This window comes from Oncorhynchus nerka, unplaced genomic scaffold (genome assembly GCF_034236695.1).
Source record: "Oncorhynchus nerka isolate Pitt River unplaced genomic scaffold, Oner_Uvic_2.0 unplaced_scaffold_1205, whole genome shotgun sequence".
Lineage (NCBI taxonomy): Eukaryota > Metazoa > Chordata > Actinopteri > Salmoniformes > Salmonidae > Oncorhynchus > Oncorhynchus nerka.
The window spans coordinates 79187-95815 of record NW_027040129.1 but is presented as its reverse complement, the minus strand read 5'-3'; the positions used below and the strand labels follow the sequence as shown (position 1 = coordinate 95815).

The window sequence follows — 16629 nt, the reverse complement described above, 5'->3', positions numbered from 1 at the left end:
CTGGTGGAGTTACCAAGGAGATCCGGGAGAGAGGAGGACACGGATGGAATGGACGGCTTCCTCCTCCACTTCAACACCGGGGGGAAGTCATTGACCACGGGGAACTCATCCTGAATGAGGGGAGGAGAGGAGGAGAAAGGGGAAGAGCTTAAGGAGGAGAGGAAATTAAGTTGGCTGAAGAGGAAAGGTAAGGTAACTTTAAGAATGTTTAGGCACTGTTGGGGAAGCTACACTGAAATCATAGTTTACCAAACTACCATTTACTTTTTCACTAGAAGAAATTAAGCTACACTAAATCTACCCTTAAGAAAAATATAGTTTCCTGAACAAAATCTACCCTCAAGAGAAATCAGTTCACTACATCCAAACTACTTCGTGAAAAAAACATCACTCTGTGGTCAGGTGTTAACAGAATGTGAAATGTAGTGTATTAAACACGAAAACTATGTTTCAAGTCAGAATTAGGAATGTCTGATGCAAAAAAGAAATATTTCTATATTTTGGTAAAACCAAACAGTAGTTAGCTACATCGCTACATGGGAAAACAGTAGTGTGTAGTTCCAGTAGTTAGCTACACCGCTACCTGGTAAAACAGTAGTGTGTAGTTCCAGTAGTTAGCTACATCGCTATATGGTAAAACAGTAGTGTGTATTTCCAGTAGTTAGCTGCACCGCTACATGGTAAAACGGTAGTGTGTAGTTCCAGTAGTTAGCTACACCGCACCATGGTAAAACAGTAGTGTGTTGTTCCAGTAGTTAGCTGCACCGCTACATGGTAAAACAGTAGTGTGTAGTTACAGTAGTTAGCTACACCGCTACATGGTAAAACAGTAGTGTGTTGTTCCAGTAGTTAGCTACATGGTAAAAAACAGTAGTAGCTACACCACTACATGGTAAACAGTAGTGTGTAGTTCCAGTAGTTAGCTACACCGCTACATGGTAAACAGTAGTGTGTAGTTCCAAAACATGGTAAACAATAGTGTGTAGTTCCAGTAGTTAGCTACATGATAAAACAGTAGTGTGTAGTTTCAGTAGTTAGCTACACCGCACCATGATAAAACAGTAGTGTGTAGTTCCAGTAGTTAGCTACACCGCTACATGGTAAAACAGTAGTGTGTTGTTCCAGTAGTTAGCTACACGGTAAAACAGTAGTGTGTAGTTCCGGTAGTTAGCTACACCGCTACATGGTAAAACAGTAGTGTGTAGTTTCAGTAGTTAGCTACACCGCTACATGGTAAAACAGTAGTGTGTAGTTCCAGTTGCTAGCTACACCGCTACATGGTAAATAAATTGAATCAAATCAAATTGTATTTGTCACATGCTTCGTATGCTTACTTATGGGTCCTTTTCCAACAATGCAGAGTTAAAGATAAGGTAAAAAATGTAATAACTAGAATGGTGACAGGAAGAATAAATACACACTGAATAACGAAACAAAATAAGGAGTAAAAATAACATGGCTATATACAGGATGTAGAAAGTAACATGGCTATATACAGGAAGTAGAAAATAACATGGTTATATACAGGAAGTAGAAAGTAACATGGCTATATACAGGAAGTAGAAAGTAACATGGCTATATACAGGAAGTAGAAAGTAACATGGCTATATACAGGGAGTACCAGTACTGAGCTGATGTGCAGCATTATGAGGTAATTGAGGTAGATATGTACATATAAGTTGGGGTAAAGTGACTAGACAACAGGATAGATAATAGACAGTAACAGTAGTATACTGTAGGTAGGGGTAAAGTGACTAGACAACAGGATAGATAATAGACAGTAACAGCAGTATACTGTAGGTAGGGGTAAAGTGACTAGACAACAGGATAGATAATATACAGTAACAGCAGTATACTGTAGGTAGGGGTAAAGTGACTAGACAACAGGATAGATAATAGACAGTAGCAGCAATGTATGTGGTGAGTATACGTAGTGTGTGGACAACAGGATAGATAATAGACAGTAGCAGCAATGTATGTGGTGAGCGAGTGTGTGGCGGCAGTATGCGTGTGTGTGTGTGTGTTTTGGGGTGTCAGTGTATGTGTGAGTGTGTGGGTAGAGTCCAGTGTGTTTTTAGCATAGAGTCAGTCCAAGAGAGTTAGTGCAAAAAAGGGTCAATGCAGGTAGTCTGGGTAGCTATTTTGTTAACTATTTAACTAACTATGTAGCAGTCTTATAGCTTGGGGGTATCAGCTGTTCAGGGTCCTGTTGGTTCCAGACTTGGTGCATCGGTGCCGCTTGCCGTGCTGTAGCAGAGAGAACAGTCTGTGGCTTGGGTGGCTGGAGTCTTTGACAATGTTTTGGGCCTTCCTCTGACACTGCCTTGTATAGAGGTCCTGGATGGCCCCAATGATGTACTCGGCCATACCCACTATCCTCTGTAGCGCTTTAGTAGTATAGTATAGTAGTATAGTAGTAATATAGTAGTGTAGAGTATAGTGTAGTGTAGAGTGTAGTTGAGTGCAGTTGTGCAGAGTGGAGCAGTGTAGAGTGTGGTAGAGTATAATGGTGTAGAGTATAGTGGTGTAGTGTGGAGCATAGTAGAGTATAGTAGTGCAGAGTATAGTAGTGTAGAGTGGAGTAGTGTAGAGAAGTGCAGAGTATAGTAGTGTAGTGTAGAGTATAGTAGTGGAGTGGTATAGTAGTGTAGACTATAGTAGTGTAGAGTAGGGTAGAGTAGTGTAGACTATAGTATAGTAGTGTAGGGTGTATAGTAGTGTAGACTATAGTAGTAGGGTAGTAGTAGTAGTGTAGAGTAGTGTATAGTAGTGTAGACTATAGTAGTGTAGAGTAGAGTAGGGTAGAGTAGTGTAGAGTAGTGTAGACTATAGTATAGTAGTGTAGAGTAGTGTATAGTAGTGTAGACTATAGTAGTGTGGAGTAGAGTAGGGTAGAGTAGTGTAGAGTAGTGTAGACTATAGTATAGTAGTGTAGAGTAGTGTTGAGTAGTGTAGACTATAGTAGTGTATAGTAGTGTAGAGTAGAGTAGAGTAGTGGCTGGGCTTACCATCGATAGTGAGCTAGGCTCCTCCAAGTACTGCTTCAGGCTAAGGCTTTTCTTCCCATTCACCTATGGAGGAAAATAAGGTACACTGTAACTACACTTAATGTACCACCATTCAGATGGTGGTAGGCTATAGCAGTTATTAATTCAGACCCATAACCATTCAGATGGTGGTAGGCTATAGCAGTTATTAATTCAGACCCATAACCATTCAGATGGTGGTAGGCTATAGCAGTTATTAATTCAGACCCATAACCATTCAGATGGTGGTAGGCAGTTATTAATTCAGACCCATAACCATTCAGATGGTGGTAGGCTATAGCAGTAATTAATTCAGACCCATAACCATTCACACCCATAACCATTCAGACCCATAACCATTCAGATGGTGGTAGGCTATAGCAGTAATTAATTCAGACCCATAACCATTCAGACCCATAACCATTCAGATGGTGGTAGGCTATAGCAGTAATTAATTCAGACCCATAACCATCCACACCCATAACCATTCAGACCCATAACCATTCAGATGGTGGTAGGCTAAAGCAGTAATTAATTCAGACCCATAACCATTCAGATGGTGGTAGGCTATAGCAGTTGTTAATTCACACCCATAACCATTCAGATGGTGGTAGGCTATAGCAGTTGTTAATTCACACCCATAACCATTCAGATGGTGGTAGGCTATAGCAGTTATTAATTCAGACCCATAACCATTCAGATGGTGGTAGGCTATAGCAGTTATTAATTCAGACCCATAACCATTCAGATGGTGGTAGGCTATAGCAGTTGTTAATTCAGCAGTTGTTAATTCAGACCCATAACCATTCAGATGGTGGTAGGCTATAGCAGTTATTAATTCAGACCCATAACCATTCAGATGGTGGTAGGCTATAGCAGTTATTAATTCAGACCCATAACCATTCAGATGGTGGTAGGCTATAGCAGTAATTAATTCAGACCCATAACCATTCACACCCATAACCATTCAGACCCATAACCATTCAGATGGTGGTAGGCTATAGCAGTAATTAATTCAGACCCATAACCATTCAGACCCATAACCATTCAGATGGTGGTAGGCTATAGCAGTAATTAATTCAGACCCATAACCATTCAGACCCATAACCATTCAGATGGTGGTAGGCTATAGCAGTTGTTAATTCACACCCATAACCATTCAGATGGTGGTAGGCTATAGCAGTTGTTAGTTCACACCCATAACCATTCAGATGGTGGTAGGCTATAGCAGTTATTAGTTCACACCCATAACCATTCAGATGGTGGTAGGCTATAGCAGTTGTTAGTTCACACCCATAACCATTCAGATGGTGGTAGGCTATAGCAGTTATTAATTCAGACCCATAACCATTCAGATGGTGGTAGGCTATAGCAGTTATTAATTCAGACCCATAACCATTCAGATGGTGGTAGGCTATAGCAGTTGTTAATTCAGACCCATAACCATTCAGATGGTGGTAGGCTATAGCAGTTATTAATTCAGACCCATAACCATTCAGATGGTGGTAGGCTATAGCAGTTGTTAATTCAGACCCATAACCATTCAGATGGTGGTAGGCTATAGCAGTTATTAATTCAGACCCATAACCATTCAGATGGTGGTAGGCTATAGCAGTTATTAATTCAGACCCATAACAATGGTATCTCGTCATAGAGCTGTATTGCAAAACATTTCTAGTGTAGCAGACACTTTCCTACAAAGTGGCCCACATGGGAATTGAACCCACAACCTTGAGCCTTGAGGACCGTGAGGAGGTTATTTCTCACCTGAAGGTGTGTGCAGATCCTCCTGAGGATGTCGTAGACACTGTCTCGAGACAGCAAGGACACAAACACATACTGCAACACAGAACAAGACACTAAAAAAACAACACAAACTATAGTAGTCTAGAACATAAGCTCTATAGTAGTCTAGAACATAAGATCTATAGTAGTCTAGAACATAAGCTCTATAGTAGTCTAGAACATAAGATCTATAGTAGTCTAGAACATAAGATCTATAGTAGTCTAGAACATAAGATCTATAGTAGTCTAGAACATAAGATCTATAGTAGTCTAGAACATAAGATCTATAGTAGTCTAGAAGTTAAGCTCTATAGTAGTCTAGAACATAAGATCTATAGTAGTCTAGAAGTTAAGCTCTATAGTAGTCTAGAAGTTAAGCTCTATAGTAGTCTAGAACATAAGATCTATAGTAGTCTAGAAGTTAAGCTCTATAGTAGTCTAGAACTTAAGATCTATAGTAGTCTAGAACATAAGATCTATAGTAGTCTAGAAGTTAAGCTCTATAGTAGTCTAGAACATAAGATCTATAGTAGTCTAGAAGTTAAGCTCTATAGTAGTCTAGAACATAAGATCTATAGTAGTCTAGAAGTTAAGCTCTATAGTAGTCTAGAACATAAGATCTATAGTAGTCTAGAACATAAGATCTATAGTAGTCTAGAAGTTAAGATCTATAGTAGTCTAGAACATAAGATCTATAGTAGTCTAGAAGTTAAACTCTATAGTAGTCTAGAACATAAGATCTATAGTAGTCTAGAAGTTAAGCTCTATAGTAGTCTAGAACATAAGATCTATAGTAGTCTAGAACATAAGATCTATAGTAGTCTAGAAGTTAAGATCTATAGTAGTCTAGAAGTTAAGCTCTATAGTAGTCTAGAACATAAGATCTATAGTAGTCTAGAAGTTAAGCTCTATAGTAGTCTAGAACATAAGATCTATAGTAGTCTAGAACATAAGATCTATAGTAGTCTAGAAGTTAAGATCTATAGTAGTCTAGAAGTTAAGCTCTATAGTAGTCTAGAACATAAGATCTATAGTAGTCTAGAACTTAAGCTCTATAGTAGTCTAGAACATAAGATCTATAGTAGTCTAGAAGTTAAGCTCTATAGTAGTCTAGAACATAAGATCTATAGTAGTCTAGAACTTAAGATCTATAGTAGTCTAGAACTTAAGATCTATAGTAGTCTAGAACTTAAGATCTATAGTAGTCTAGAACTTAAGATCTATAGTAGTCTAGAACTTAAGATCTATAGTAGTCTAGAACATAAGATCTATAGTAGTCTAGAACTTAAGATCTATAGTAGTCTAGAACTTAAGCTCTATAGTAGTCTAGAACTTAAGCTCTATAGTAGTCTAGAACTTAAGCTCTATAGTAGTCTAGAACTTAAGCTCTATAGTAGTCTAGAACTTAAGCTCTATAGTAGTCTAGAACTTAAGCTCTATAGTAGTCTAGAACTTAAGCTCTATAGTAGTCTAGAACTTAAGCTCTATAGTAGTCTAGAACTTAAGCTCTATAGTAGTCTAGAACTTAAGCTCTATAGTAGTCTAGAACTCAAGCTCTATAGTAGTCTAGAACTCAAGCTCTATAGTAGTCTAGAACTCAAACTCTATAGTAGTCTAGAACTTAAGCTCTACCGTAGTCTAGAACTCAAACTCTATAGTAGTCTAGAACTTAAGCTCTATAGTAGTCTAGAACTTAAGTTCTATAGTAGTCCAGAGCTTAAGTTCTATCGTAGTCTAGAACCTAAGTGTTACGTTCCCCAGTTTATGTGTTGTAGTTGGTGTATTTGCATGTGTTTGTATTTGCATGTGTTTATTTCAGGAAATGGCTTCCTGAAATCCCTCAAGCAGCCGATTGGTCGACTCCATGGCTAATTGGAGAGCTGACGCAGCTGTCTCCAGTTACACATTCATTCTGAAGCTATATAAAAGCCAGTGTTCTGTTCAGGAGAGATTTTTATTGTTGGGGATCATTGCTATGAGGTCATTGCAGAGAGATTGAATGTGATAGAGAATCATTGCTGAGAGAGGAGGCTGATGGCTGTGGATAATTTACTATGTTAGTTGTTGGTAGCAGTTGGTATGTTCTGTGAGTTTGTTGCTCAAATAGAGCTTATTTGATGTCCTTTGTTTCTTAGTTTGTTTGAGAAATTATTTGTTCTCCTGTTTCATTTGTTCCCAGGGGGGAAGGGGGACGCACCTAGGGAGTGCTTAGGCAAGAGGCCCGCGGGCATACATATACCCGTAGTATATTCATTGTCTAGGCACAATAGGTAAGACCTGGGCGGACCACCCCCTGTATTTTGGTTAGGGCACCAGGTGGTGCTAAATTAGGTAAGTATTGGTTAGGCAGGTAAGATAGGAGAGGGGGCTTTGAGATTTACTTTCTTTGCTTTGGTTCCGTCCAGCCCCTTTTCCCCATATTGTAAAGGAATAAAGTCCTTGTAAACGGTACCACATTCTGCCTGTTGTCATCCTTACTCACGCCTACAGTCCATACCTTTTTCACTTCACGGAGAGTTGAGTTGTAGCAGGGTGTTGCGTTCCCTCTTCATAGAGGCGTGCGTAACACTAAGCTATATTGTAGTCTTGAACTCTACTATATTTGAATAGTCTATTAAAGAAGATGCACAAGTTACCAACAAAGTCTGATTTCTCACTTGCCAACTGACACCTTTATGACATGGACTGACTAAGTAGCTTCAGCCAATCCAGCTGTGATAGATAAAAGACTGTGTATATAGTAAGTGTTACCCATTCATTTACCCAAGTCTCTCAATCGGACAAAGCAAAGCCAGCTGGCAGCCAGGAGCTTTAGCTGTTGTCACTAAAGTCCATAAAACCCCATAAAGGTGTTTGACCCAGAACAAGACCAGACTATTGACTTAACCCTATCAGTCTGGAACTCCAGCAATGCATGCCCAGCCCTTATATTTAGCCTCACAATGAAGTGGTTTACCATTTTATTTTCTAGACAACCAGGGCTACAATTAACAATTTGACATAAACAGTTGCATTCACGAGGAGTTGTATTGACAAAAGTCGATACGAAAATAAGGTCTGCCAAAGCAAGAACCTGATCAAAATGAATTTATATGGATGCTGTAAGTACAGAAATGGTTTGCTCAGTGGGGAATTAATATCCAACTAGGCAGTGACAACTGTGTGGAGTTTGGAGCTTATTACAGTATTATAGACACTATTTCCTGGGATTTCATATGATTGTCTATGTAGAAGAACCCCTTAAAACGACTCTTGTGTAGCTTGTGAGTGGCATAGAGCAACACGTGTGTGGTACACATGGTCGTGGGGGTCTCAGCTTTTCATAGATAGTTTTCATTAGTTTGTAGCTCAAACCATTCAGACACTACAGACATTTTGGAACAAGACTCGACTCCAGCTTAGTCCTGTACAAGCCCATTTATGCTTGATCCGTGAATTCCGTTTCGGAGGCTCCGACCAGTGGCGGTCGGTTCCGTTTAAGATGAGGGAGGACAATCGGGGCGGCAGGGTAGCCTAGTGGTTAGAGTGTTGGACTAGTAACCGGAAGGTTGCAAGTTCAAATCCCCGAGCTGACAAGGTACAAATCTGTCGTTCTGCTCCTAAACAGGCAGTTAACCCACTGTTCCTAGGCCGTCATTGAAAATAAGAATTTGTTCTTAAAACTGACTTGCCTAGTAAAATAAAGGTAAAATTAAAAATAAAATAATTTATCTTATGAGCATGGCCTTATTTCTATTAAGGCACATTGTCTGACTGTCATTCATATTCCATTCACCCAGTTCAATGTAACATGGATATATTTAGGCTACTACATGATACTCAATGTTCCCTATACCCATCATGAGGTTGCTATAACTTAGCTTTGAATTAAAGTTTACAACGTAGGTGCACACGTTGAAATATATATTTTTTGTAATCAAGGTGAAAGACAGTGACACATTCAATACCGCCTTGCACACTCTTGCCTTCATCTCGTAAGGACCAATGCTGGGAGACGAGAAGCAAGTACAGGGAGTGAACATTTAATAGATAACAGACAAGAAACAAACAAGGACAGCGTCTGGACAGGAGAAAACATCAATGCTGACACGGGGAACAAACTGAGGAGCAGACAGATATAGAGGGGCAATCAACAAAGTAATGTAGTCCTGGTGAGTCCAACATTGCACATATGCGCGTAATGATGGTGACAGATGTACGTAATGATGGATTGCCTGGTGCCCTTGAGCGCCAGAGAGGGGAGCGGTCACATGCATGACACATCAAGCTGATCTACGGTGTAATCATTAGTCCAACAGTTGCAAACGATAGTTTCTATCGGACAAATTCAGGTATGTTTATCCCCGTTTCGTTCGTTTTCCAACAGAATCGGTGGAATGAATACACCCCTGATCACACACAAACACAGTTCACTTTCATAGCAGCCACATACAAACAGCACGATCACTTTGCTCATTGTAATTCCTTCTCGCATCTACATGCTCTCCTCCTCTCTCATCTTTTTCCTTCGCTTGTGGACTTCAGTGCACAACACATCAGCTGTTTCTGACCAGGCTAAAAAAACTTTCCAAGCCAAACCTTCATATCATGATCGCTAACCACTACACACAGCCTACATCGTTGTCAACATATTAGATAACATCATACAACATAGCAAATATAACTACCACTTTAGTAAACCCACTACAATCATGCAGTACAGTGTACAGTCAGAAAGCAGTTTAGCAGTTACACCGGCAGGCCCTGGTGGCAATGAATTCATAAATCCAAAAGTTTACCTTGACTTGGAAGAGTGTTGGATAGCCATAGTCAGCTAGCTAACATAGCATCTCTCTCTGTTTGAGCCGGTATTTGAGTAGGCTAGCTAGCTAAGTGAAAAAAATAGAACAAAATATAATGTAGCTAGCTCTATCTTGTTCTCTCCCTCTCTCTTATACTGGTCATACATTTTTGAAGAAATGTATTTGTTAAAAAATGTTCAACTATTGTCTTTCTCTCTATTTGAGTCAACTACTCAGCACATTTTATTCAGTGTAGCTTATGCTTTCAGTACTATATTCATTCTCTGATCCTTTGATTAGTTGGACAAGAGCTCTGATAGGTTGGAGGACGTCCTCCAGAAGTTGTCATAATTACTATGGAAGTCTATGAAAGGGACTGAGAACATGAGTTTCCTAGGTTTTGTATTGAAGTCAATGTACCCAGAGGACGGAAGCTAGCTGTCCTCCGGCTACACCATGGTGCTACCCTACAGAGTTATGTTGAGGCTACTGTAGACCTTCATTGCAAATCTGTGTGTTTTAGTCAATTATTTGGTGATGTGAATATATTTAGTATAGTTTTATTCAAGAATTCTAGCTTTTTTAAATTTAAATTTTTAAATGTTACCCCCTTTTCTCCCCTATTTCGTGGTATCCAATTGTTAGTAGTTACTATCTTGTCTCATCGCTACAACTCCCGTACGGGCTCGGGAGAGATGAAGGTCGAAAGCCATGCGTCCTCCGAAACACAACCCAACTTCTTAACACAGTGTGCATCCAACTCGGAAGCTAGCCGCACCAATGTGTCGGAGGAAACACTGTGCACCTGGCGACCTGATTAGCGTGCACTGCGCCTGGCCCGCCACAGGAGTCTCCGGAGGCCAAATCGAGCTCTGAATGGCAAAGCTATGTGCCTCCCAAACTTTGGTTGACGGCAAATGAGGCGAAACATCCTGTATAAACACAAACTCACTTCCTTGACAACAAACATGGAGAACTTTGACGACAGGCTATCAGAACAAGTTCACTAATAAAATACATCTTTATGATACCTTGTCTAGGGATTTCAAAGACACAAACATTTGTTTGAACTTCTGGAAAGAGATCGGGGAGGTAATGGGGATTGATGCAGTCAAGAGGTCAATGGAATGAAGACCATGGGGAATAGAAGGACCCTGCATTGGTACACATTCAACAAATCTGATCTAACAATGTGGATATTTATCAAATCCGTCACGATTGATGTATTGTAACAGGCCCACAATATTGTCACTAAAAACACGATTTGGATATATTTGGACATATTCGTGATGGAGATACAGCCTTTGTACTTCATGTTGTTTTGACTGAGCTCCTATGTCAAGCACCGGGAAACAGACTCTGACATCTCAGAAGAGGTAAGGTCCTGTCTTTTCATTTAGCCAGTTGCTCGTAAATTAGCTGGATGGCTATAGAGATTATCCCTGAATCACTGTGAGTTGCGGTTCAGACCAATTTATTTGATGCGTATGACAGCACCACAAAGCACAAGAAGTATGAAAGCCCTGACTTCTGCAGAGGCCGCATCGCCGTAAATGGTGTACTACTATTTCAGACGCAGATTGGCCATAAAAAACTGTCTGAAGCTCAAACACACAATGTTTAAAGGACGTTAGAAGTCCAAATCTCACCAGCGTCGTGGTGTGACTCAATGGGTTAACATTCCAAATTAAACACTAACAGCCTGATCCTTGTTCATTCCTTTACAAGGAGACTACTCAAACACCTCTGAAGAACTAGAAGGTCAACGTGGATCTGACATTTGACCTTTACCCTGATGTCGTATGTTCTCAACTCAAAGCAGTGTCTGTTGAGCACCAACTATACAGTATGTGAGCTGTGTGGCTGCGCTAGCAGACTTTCCTCAGACTGAACAAGTCAAAAAGTCAGCGTGGATCCTCTACCTTTGGACCTCCGGGAGGATTGCTTCATTTGAAGTTGTGACTGACATTAACCCTCCGCGTGTGCTACCACGTGTGCTGACTAGGTTACATTCTGTTTGGTTCAGGTGTTCTCAAACACGCTATTTCATGTTGTTGAGTGTGGCTGTTAGCTTCATTAGGCTGACTATCTGATGATCTGGTTGTTAGCCTTGTTGTTAGCCCGGCTACCTGGTTGTTAGCCTGACTACCTGGTTGTTAGTCTAGCTTCCTTGTTAGCCTGCCTACCTGGTTGTTAGCCTACGCTTCCTGGTTGTTAGCATGGTTTCCTGGTTGTTAGCATGGTTTCCTGGTTGTTAGCATGGTTTCCTGGTTGTTAGCTTGGCTATCTGGTTGTTAGCCTAAGCTTCCTGGTTGTTAGCCTAAGCTTCCTGGTTGTTAGCCTAAGCTTCCTGGTTGTTAGCTTGGCTATCTGGTTGATATCCTGCCTACCTGGTTGTTAGCCTAAATACCTTGTTGGTAGCCTGGTTGTCAGCCTGACTGTTTGCATTCTGCAATGCTACATCTTTGCTTTCCCTTGTTTGGCAAGACTAAGATAAGTTCAAGTCAAACAGGACTGGCCCTGAAACAACCTCCCTACCACTTTGGTGTCTGCAGATAAGCACCTACAGTATGCTAGCTGTCTGCTATCTGTATGCTAGCTGTATGTTGTATTAACTGTCTGTGAGTGGTATAGCCTTATTGCATTGTACTGCTTTGTACTACACTGTTGTGTACTGTAGCGTACCTTCTGGCTGGTGTCCACGGTGATGGCCAACCCGTTGGGAACCAGGCCTGCCGTCCTGTGCTTCTTCACCAGCCGTAATGACACCACTGGAATGGCCACCTGTAAAGGAAATGCAGCAACATGGTCACCAGCTGCAGCTCATAGAATCCCTTCCTTCCCTTAGTGAGACGCAGTAACATTGTTAGTTACACATTGAGACACAGTAACATTGTTAGTGACACATTGAGACACAGTAACATTGCTAGTTACACATTGAGACACAGTAACATTGTTAGTTACACATTGAGACACAGTAACATTGTTAGTTACACATTGAGACACAGTAACATTGTTAGTTACACATTGAGACACAGTAACATTGTTAGTTACACATTGAGACACAGTAACATTGCTAGTTACACATTGAGACACAGTAACATTGCTAGTTACACATTGAGACACAGTAACATTGTTAGTTACACATTGACATTGACACGTTAGCAGTAACGTTAACATTAGCCTGGCGTAGGCACAGGACACGTTAGCCATGTCACATTTCTGCTAAAGCCCAGAACCCTGAGACTCTGTTCCCATGTAAAGATAGAGGGAGCAGAACGGCTCAAAACAAACAAGAGTGAAAAAAGGAACAAATAAAGGTTTAGTCAAGCCGGGGTGTACACACACGGTGAGTGATAACTAGCTGGGGTTTCAGGGTCAGTTGACACTGCATGTGCTTTCTCTTCAGACACTTCAATTGACTGGCTGGTTATTGGTCAGGAAGACGATTGTTCAGGAAGACCATTGTTCAGGAAGACCATTGGTCAGGAAGACCATTGGTCAGGAAGAACATTGGTCAGGAAGACCATGAGAATAGAGTAACCATACTTATGTAAGGTAGTTATCAATTCAATATAATTATGTTATTCATAGCAACACAACACCAATATTATGTCATTGAAAAGCATAGCATATTTGATCTGGATGCACATTTGAAATAAGTCAATTGGTTCCAAATATCCTTTCCTCTTGAAAACTTTTTAACACTTGCCTGTGTATGTGACCAACGATTATATTATTCAGACCTTAATTTCACTTCGCTCCTCCCTTTTATGGTGTATTCCCAGGTATCATGAAAGTAATGATTTGTAAATAAGGAAATTGGATCTCAACTGAATTTCTCTAACTGTAAATGAAGTCAAAATCTCGTAAAACAGTTTGCTGTTCAATGAATAACCTGGCTACCACGTCACTTTATTGTCCTGTATTTGAATACCTGCATCAAACACACGGCACATTTCACGTTGGACATTTCCCTTGTAAAACAACATTCCCAGCTCAACTTGACATTAAAAGGGTTATAGGGCTGTTCCCTTAGGTGAACCCTTTTAGGTTCTAGATCGCACCTTTCATTCTAAGAGTGTACTATACAATAAAGAGAAAACCTGAATGCAGTGAGATTCATTTGAATGTCTTTTGTGTTCAGGTTGTTAAGTGCCGAGGCTCCATCAGACATCTTGATTCTCTATTCAAAGAGAGAAACATTCAGCAATTGAACAGAGAGACAGACATCCATTTATCTTGGAATGAGTCAATGGAAAACATGGAGATCAAGTCCAGAAAGAGAACCTGTTTATCAACTGAAATGATCATACCGACAGTGTTGTACTCGATGATAAGTCTACTCCCTCTTTTCATTGTGAGAAGAAAGCAGCCATTTTGTGTCAAGGCTGAGGGCAGTTGCAATTCCCACTGGAACATCACCACTCACCTTGATGTCCTTCCCAAAGAGGTTGGCATAGAAACACAGCCAGTTGCGGGAGATGTAGAGGCGGCCCTGAAGTAGGATGTCTCGGAGGAGAGCGCAGGAATACACTGGGAATGGGGAAAAAGACACCATAAGATTGGGAATACCATAAGAGATGCATTATAATACTGATCTATTTCAACACACCAGAGGGAGGATATACAGAGCTGGAGACTAGCCTCGGGAATACAACACATGGCTGAGTGGATTCACATGACATAGACTGACCAGGTGAAAGCTATTATCCCTTATTGATGTCACCTGTTAAATCCACTTCAATCAGTTTAGATTAATGGGGAGGAGACAAGATAACGATGGATTTTAAAACTTTGAGACAATTGAGACATGGATAGTGTATGTGTGCCATTCAGAAGGCGAAAGGGCAATACAACATATTTATGTGCCTTTGAACAGGGTATGGTAGTAGGTCCCAGGCACATCGGTTTGAGTGTGTCAAGAACTGCAACGTTACTGGGTTTTTCACGCTCAACAGTTTCCCTGTGTAACAAGAATGGTCCACCACCCAAAGGACATCCAGCCAACTTGACACAGCTGTGGGAAACATTGGAGTCGACATGTTCCAGCAGCCCTGTGGAACGCCTTCGACACCTTGTTGAGCCCCGACGAATTGAGGCTGTTCTGAGGGCAAAAGGGGTTGCAACAATACTAGGAAGGTGTTCCTAATGTTTTGTACACTCACTGTATACGAGTTGGCTTCAAACCTACACACTGAAGGAAAGGGATATGAACACTGTTGATTGGTGGTGATTTCCATTAATATAGAAACATAACTCAATTTACAATATCAGTATGTCATTTTCATAATCCCTAAAATATTTTCTTCAGGGCATACACATACTAACAAATAGATCTTTAGACACCCAAACAACAAATTATAAAATGACCAAAAAACAAATAAACTCAATTCTATTCTACCACAGATGATAAACCAACGTCACAAGACATGAGTTATGAGTCATAACCAAAACAAAAACAGCCTAAAATGGCAAAAAGATTATCTGTGTCATAATGAGACTAATTTCTAGCTAAATGCAGCAGGCTGGTACAGGGTTGCAGGTGGAGAGTGAGAGGGAGGGATGGAGAGAGAGAGAGAGAGAGAGGTGGGGGGGTAGAGAGGGGGGTAAATAAAGAGAAAGAGAGAATTAAAGAGGGATGAAGGAAGATGGAGGGAGATGGAGGTGATTCATCACTTCAGACAATGCGTTTCCACTGCTTTACACCCCTCCAGCTGACACTTGCACATGGTGATGGTGATCTTAGACTTGTGTGCGGCTGCTCCGCCACGGAAACCCATTTCATGAAGCTCCCGACTCACAGTTATTGTGCTGATGTTGCTTACAGAGGAAGTTTGGAACTTGGTAGTGAGTGTTGCAACAAAGGACAGATGATTGTACGCGCTACGCGCTTCAGCACTCGGCGGTGCCGTTCTGTGAGCTTGTGTGGCCTACCACTTCACGACTGAGCCGTTGTTGTTCCTAGACGTTTCCACTTCACAATAACAGCACTTACAGTTGACCAGGGCAGCTCTAGCAGGGCAGAAATTTCACGACCTGACTTGTTGGAAAGGTGGCATCCTATGATTGTGCTATGTTGAAAGTCACTGAGCTCTTCAGTACGGGCCCTTCTACTGCCAAGGTTTGTCTATGGAGATTGCATGGCTGTGTGCTCGATTTTATACACCTGTCAGCAACGGGTGTGGCTGAAATAGCCTAATATATAGAGTATATAGTGCATTTCGAAATACCCTGGTATGCGGTATAAATGGTATTTCGCCCAAGCCTATGCTGAAGCCTGAGATTTGTGAAGCCTGAACACTGAAGCCTGAAAGCTGTGATGCCTCCTGCTCCCAACAGACTCCTGAAAGTGATTTGGAAAAAAAAGGGGGGGGGGAATTGATTGAGTCAGGCTCAAATCACATGTCCAAATTGATGTGTAGCCTACCTTTTTAAATGCGTTTTAGTGACTAGCAAGTTTGGCGTGTGTTTTAATGTCCATAAAAGTAGGAATTAAATATGAATACATCTCAATCATTGTATTGTAGCTATACAGGACCTAGCTTAGTGTACTGTACAATCAACCTCTGCACATTGGAGTGGAGCAAACTCTCTATTCAAACTAAGTGCAGATTAACACCCCTATTTCAAAATGTTTCGACTTGGACTGTTTTCTTCACACTTCACAAATGTGCTGCACACATTCACATCCAAGCCAGATGGTCCACCAATTAGTATGAAGCATTCTAAGTTCAGTAGTGTGCTAGTATGGATATTGGCTCATAGACAGTACACTGTTAAAATGAAGTGCTTTGTAACACCCAAAACGAATGGCAACTGAGCTGCCACCAACTTGAAGGAGACGAAAACCTTAACTTATTATTGAAACACATCCTCCTGAGATGTTTGGAAATACGTAACACCACTTAATCAAGTGGACTGGGAACATTAGCAGAAAAGGTTGAAAACACTATTTTTTCTTTTTTTAGTCCTGTCTAGTGCAGAATTATATACCTTCTCTTTTGGTGTTGTTTCCTCTCTCTAAAGCTTCTAAA

At 40.8% G+C, this 16629-nt stretch overlaps 1 protein-coding gene across 1 annotated transcript in view; it reads right to left on the bottom strand.

The window, feature by feature from the left end:
- The window catches only part of LOC115119522 (GRAM domain-containing protein 2A-like), an 86456-nt gene that overhangs the window by 11047 nt on the left and 58780 nt on the right, over positions 1–16629 (bottom strand). The window contains exons 5-9 of the mRNA XM_065015942.1: positions 14025–14128; positions 12278–12376; positions 4794–4865; positions 3009–3071; positions 1–110 (exon numbers count right to left, since the gene is read on the bottom strand). Coding sequence (XP_064872014.1) covers positions 1–110; positions 3009–3071; positions 4794–4865; positions 12278–12376; positions 14025–14128 — 448 coding nt within the window. The remainder of the gene's footprint in view (positions 111–3008; positions 3072–4793; positions 4866–12277; positions 12377–14024; positions 14129–16629) is intronic.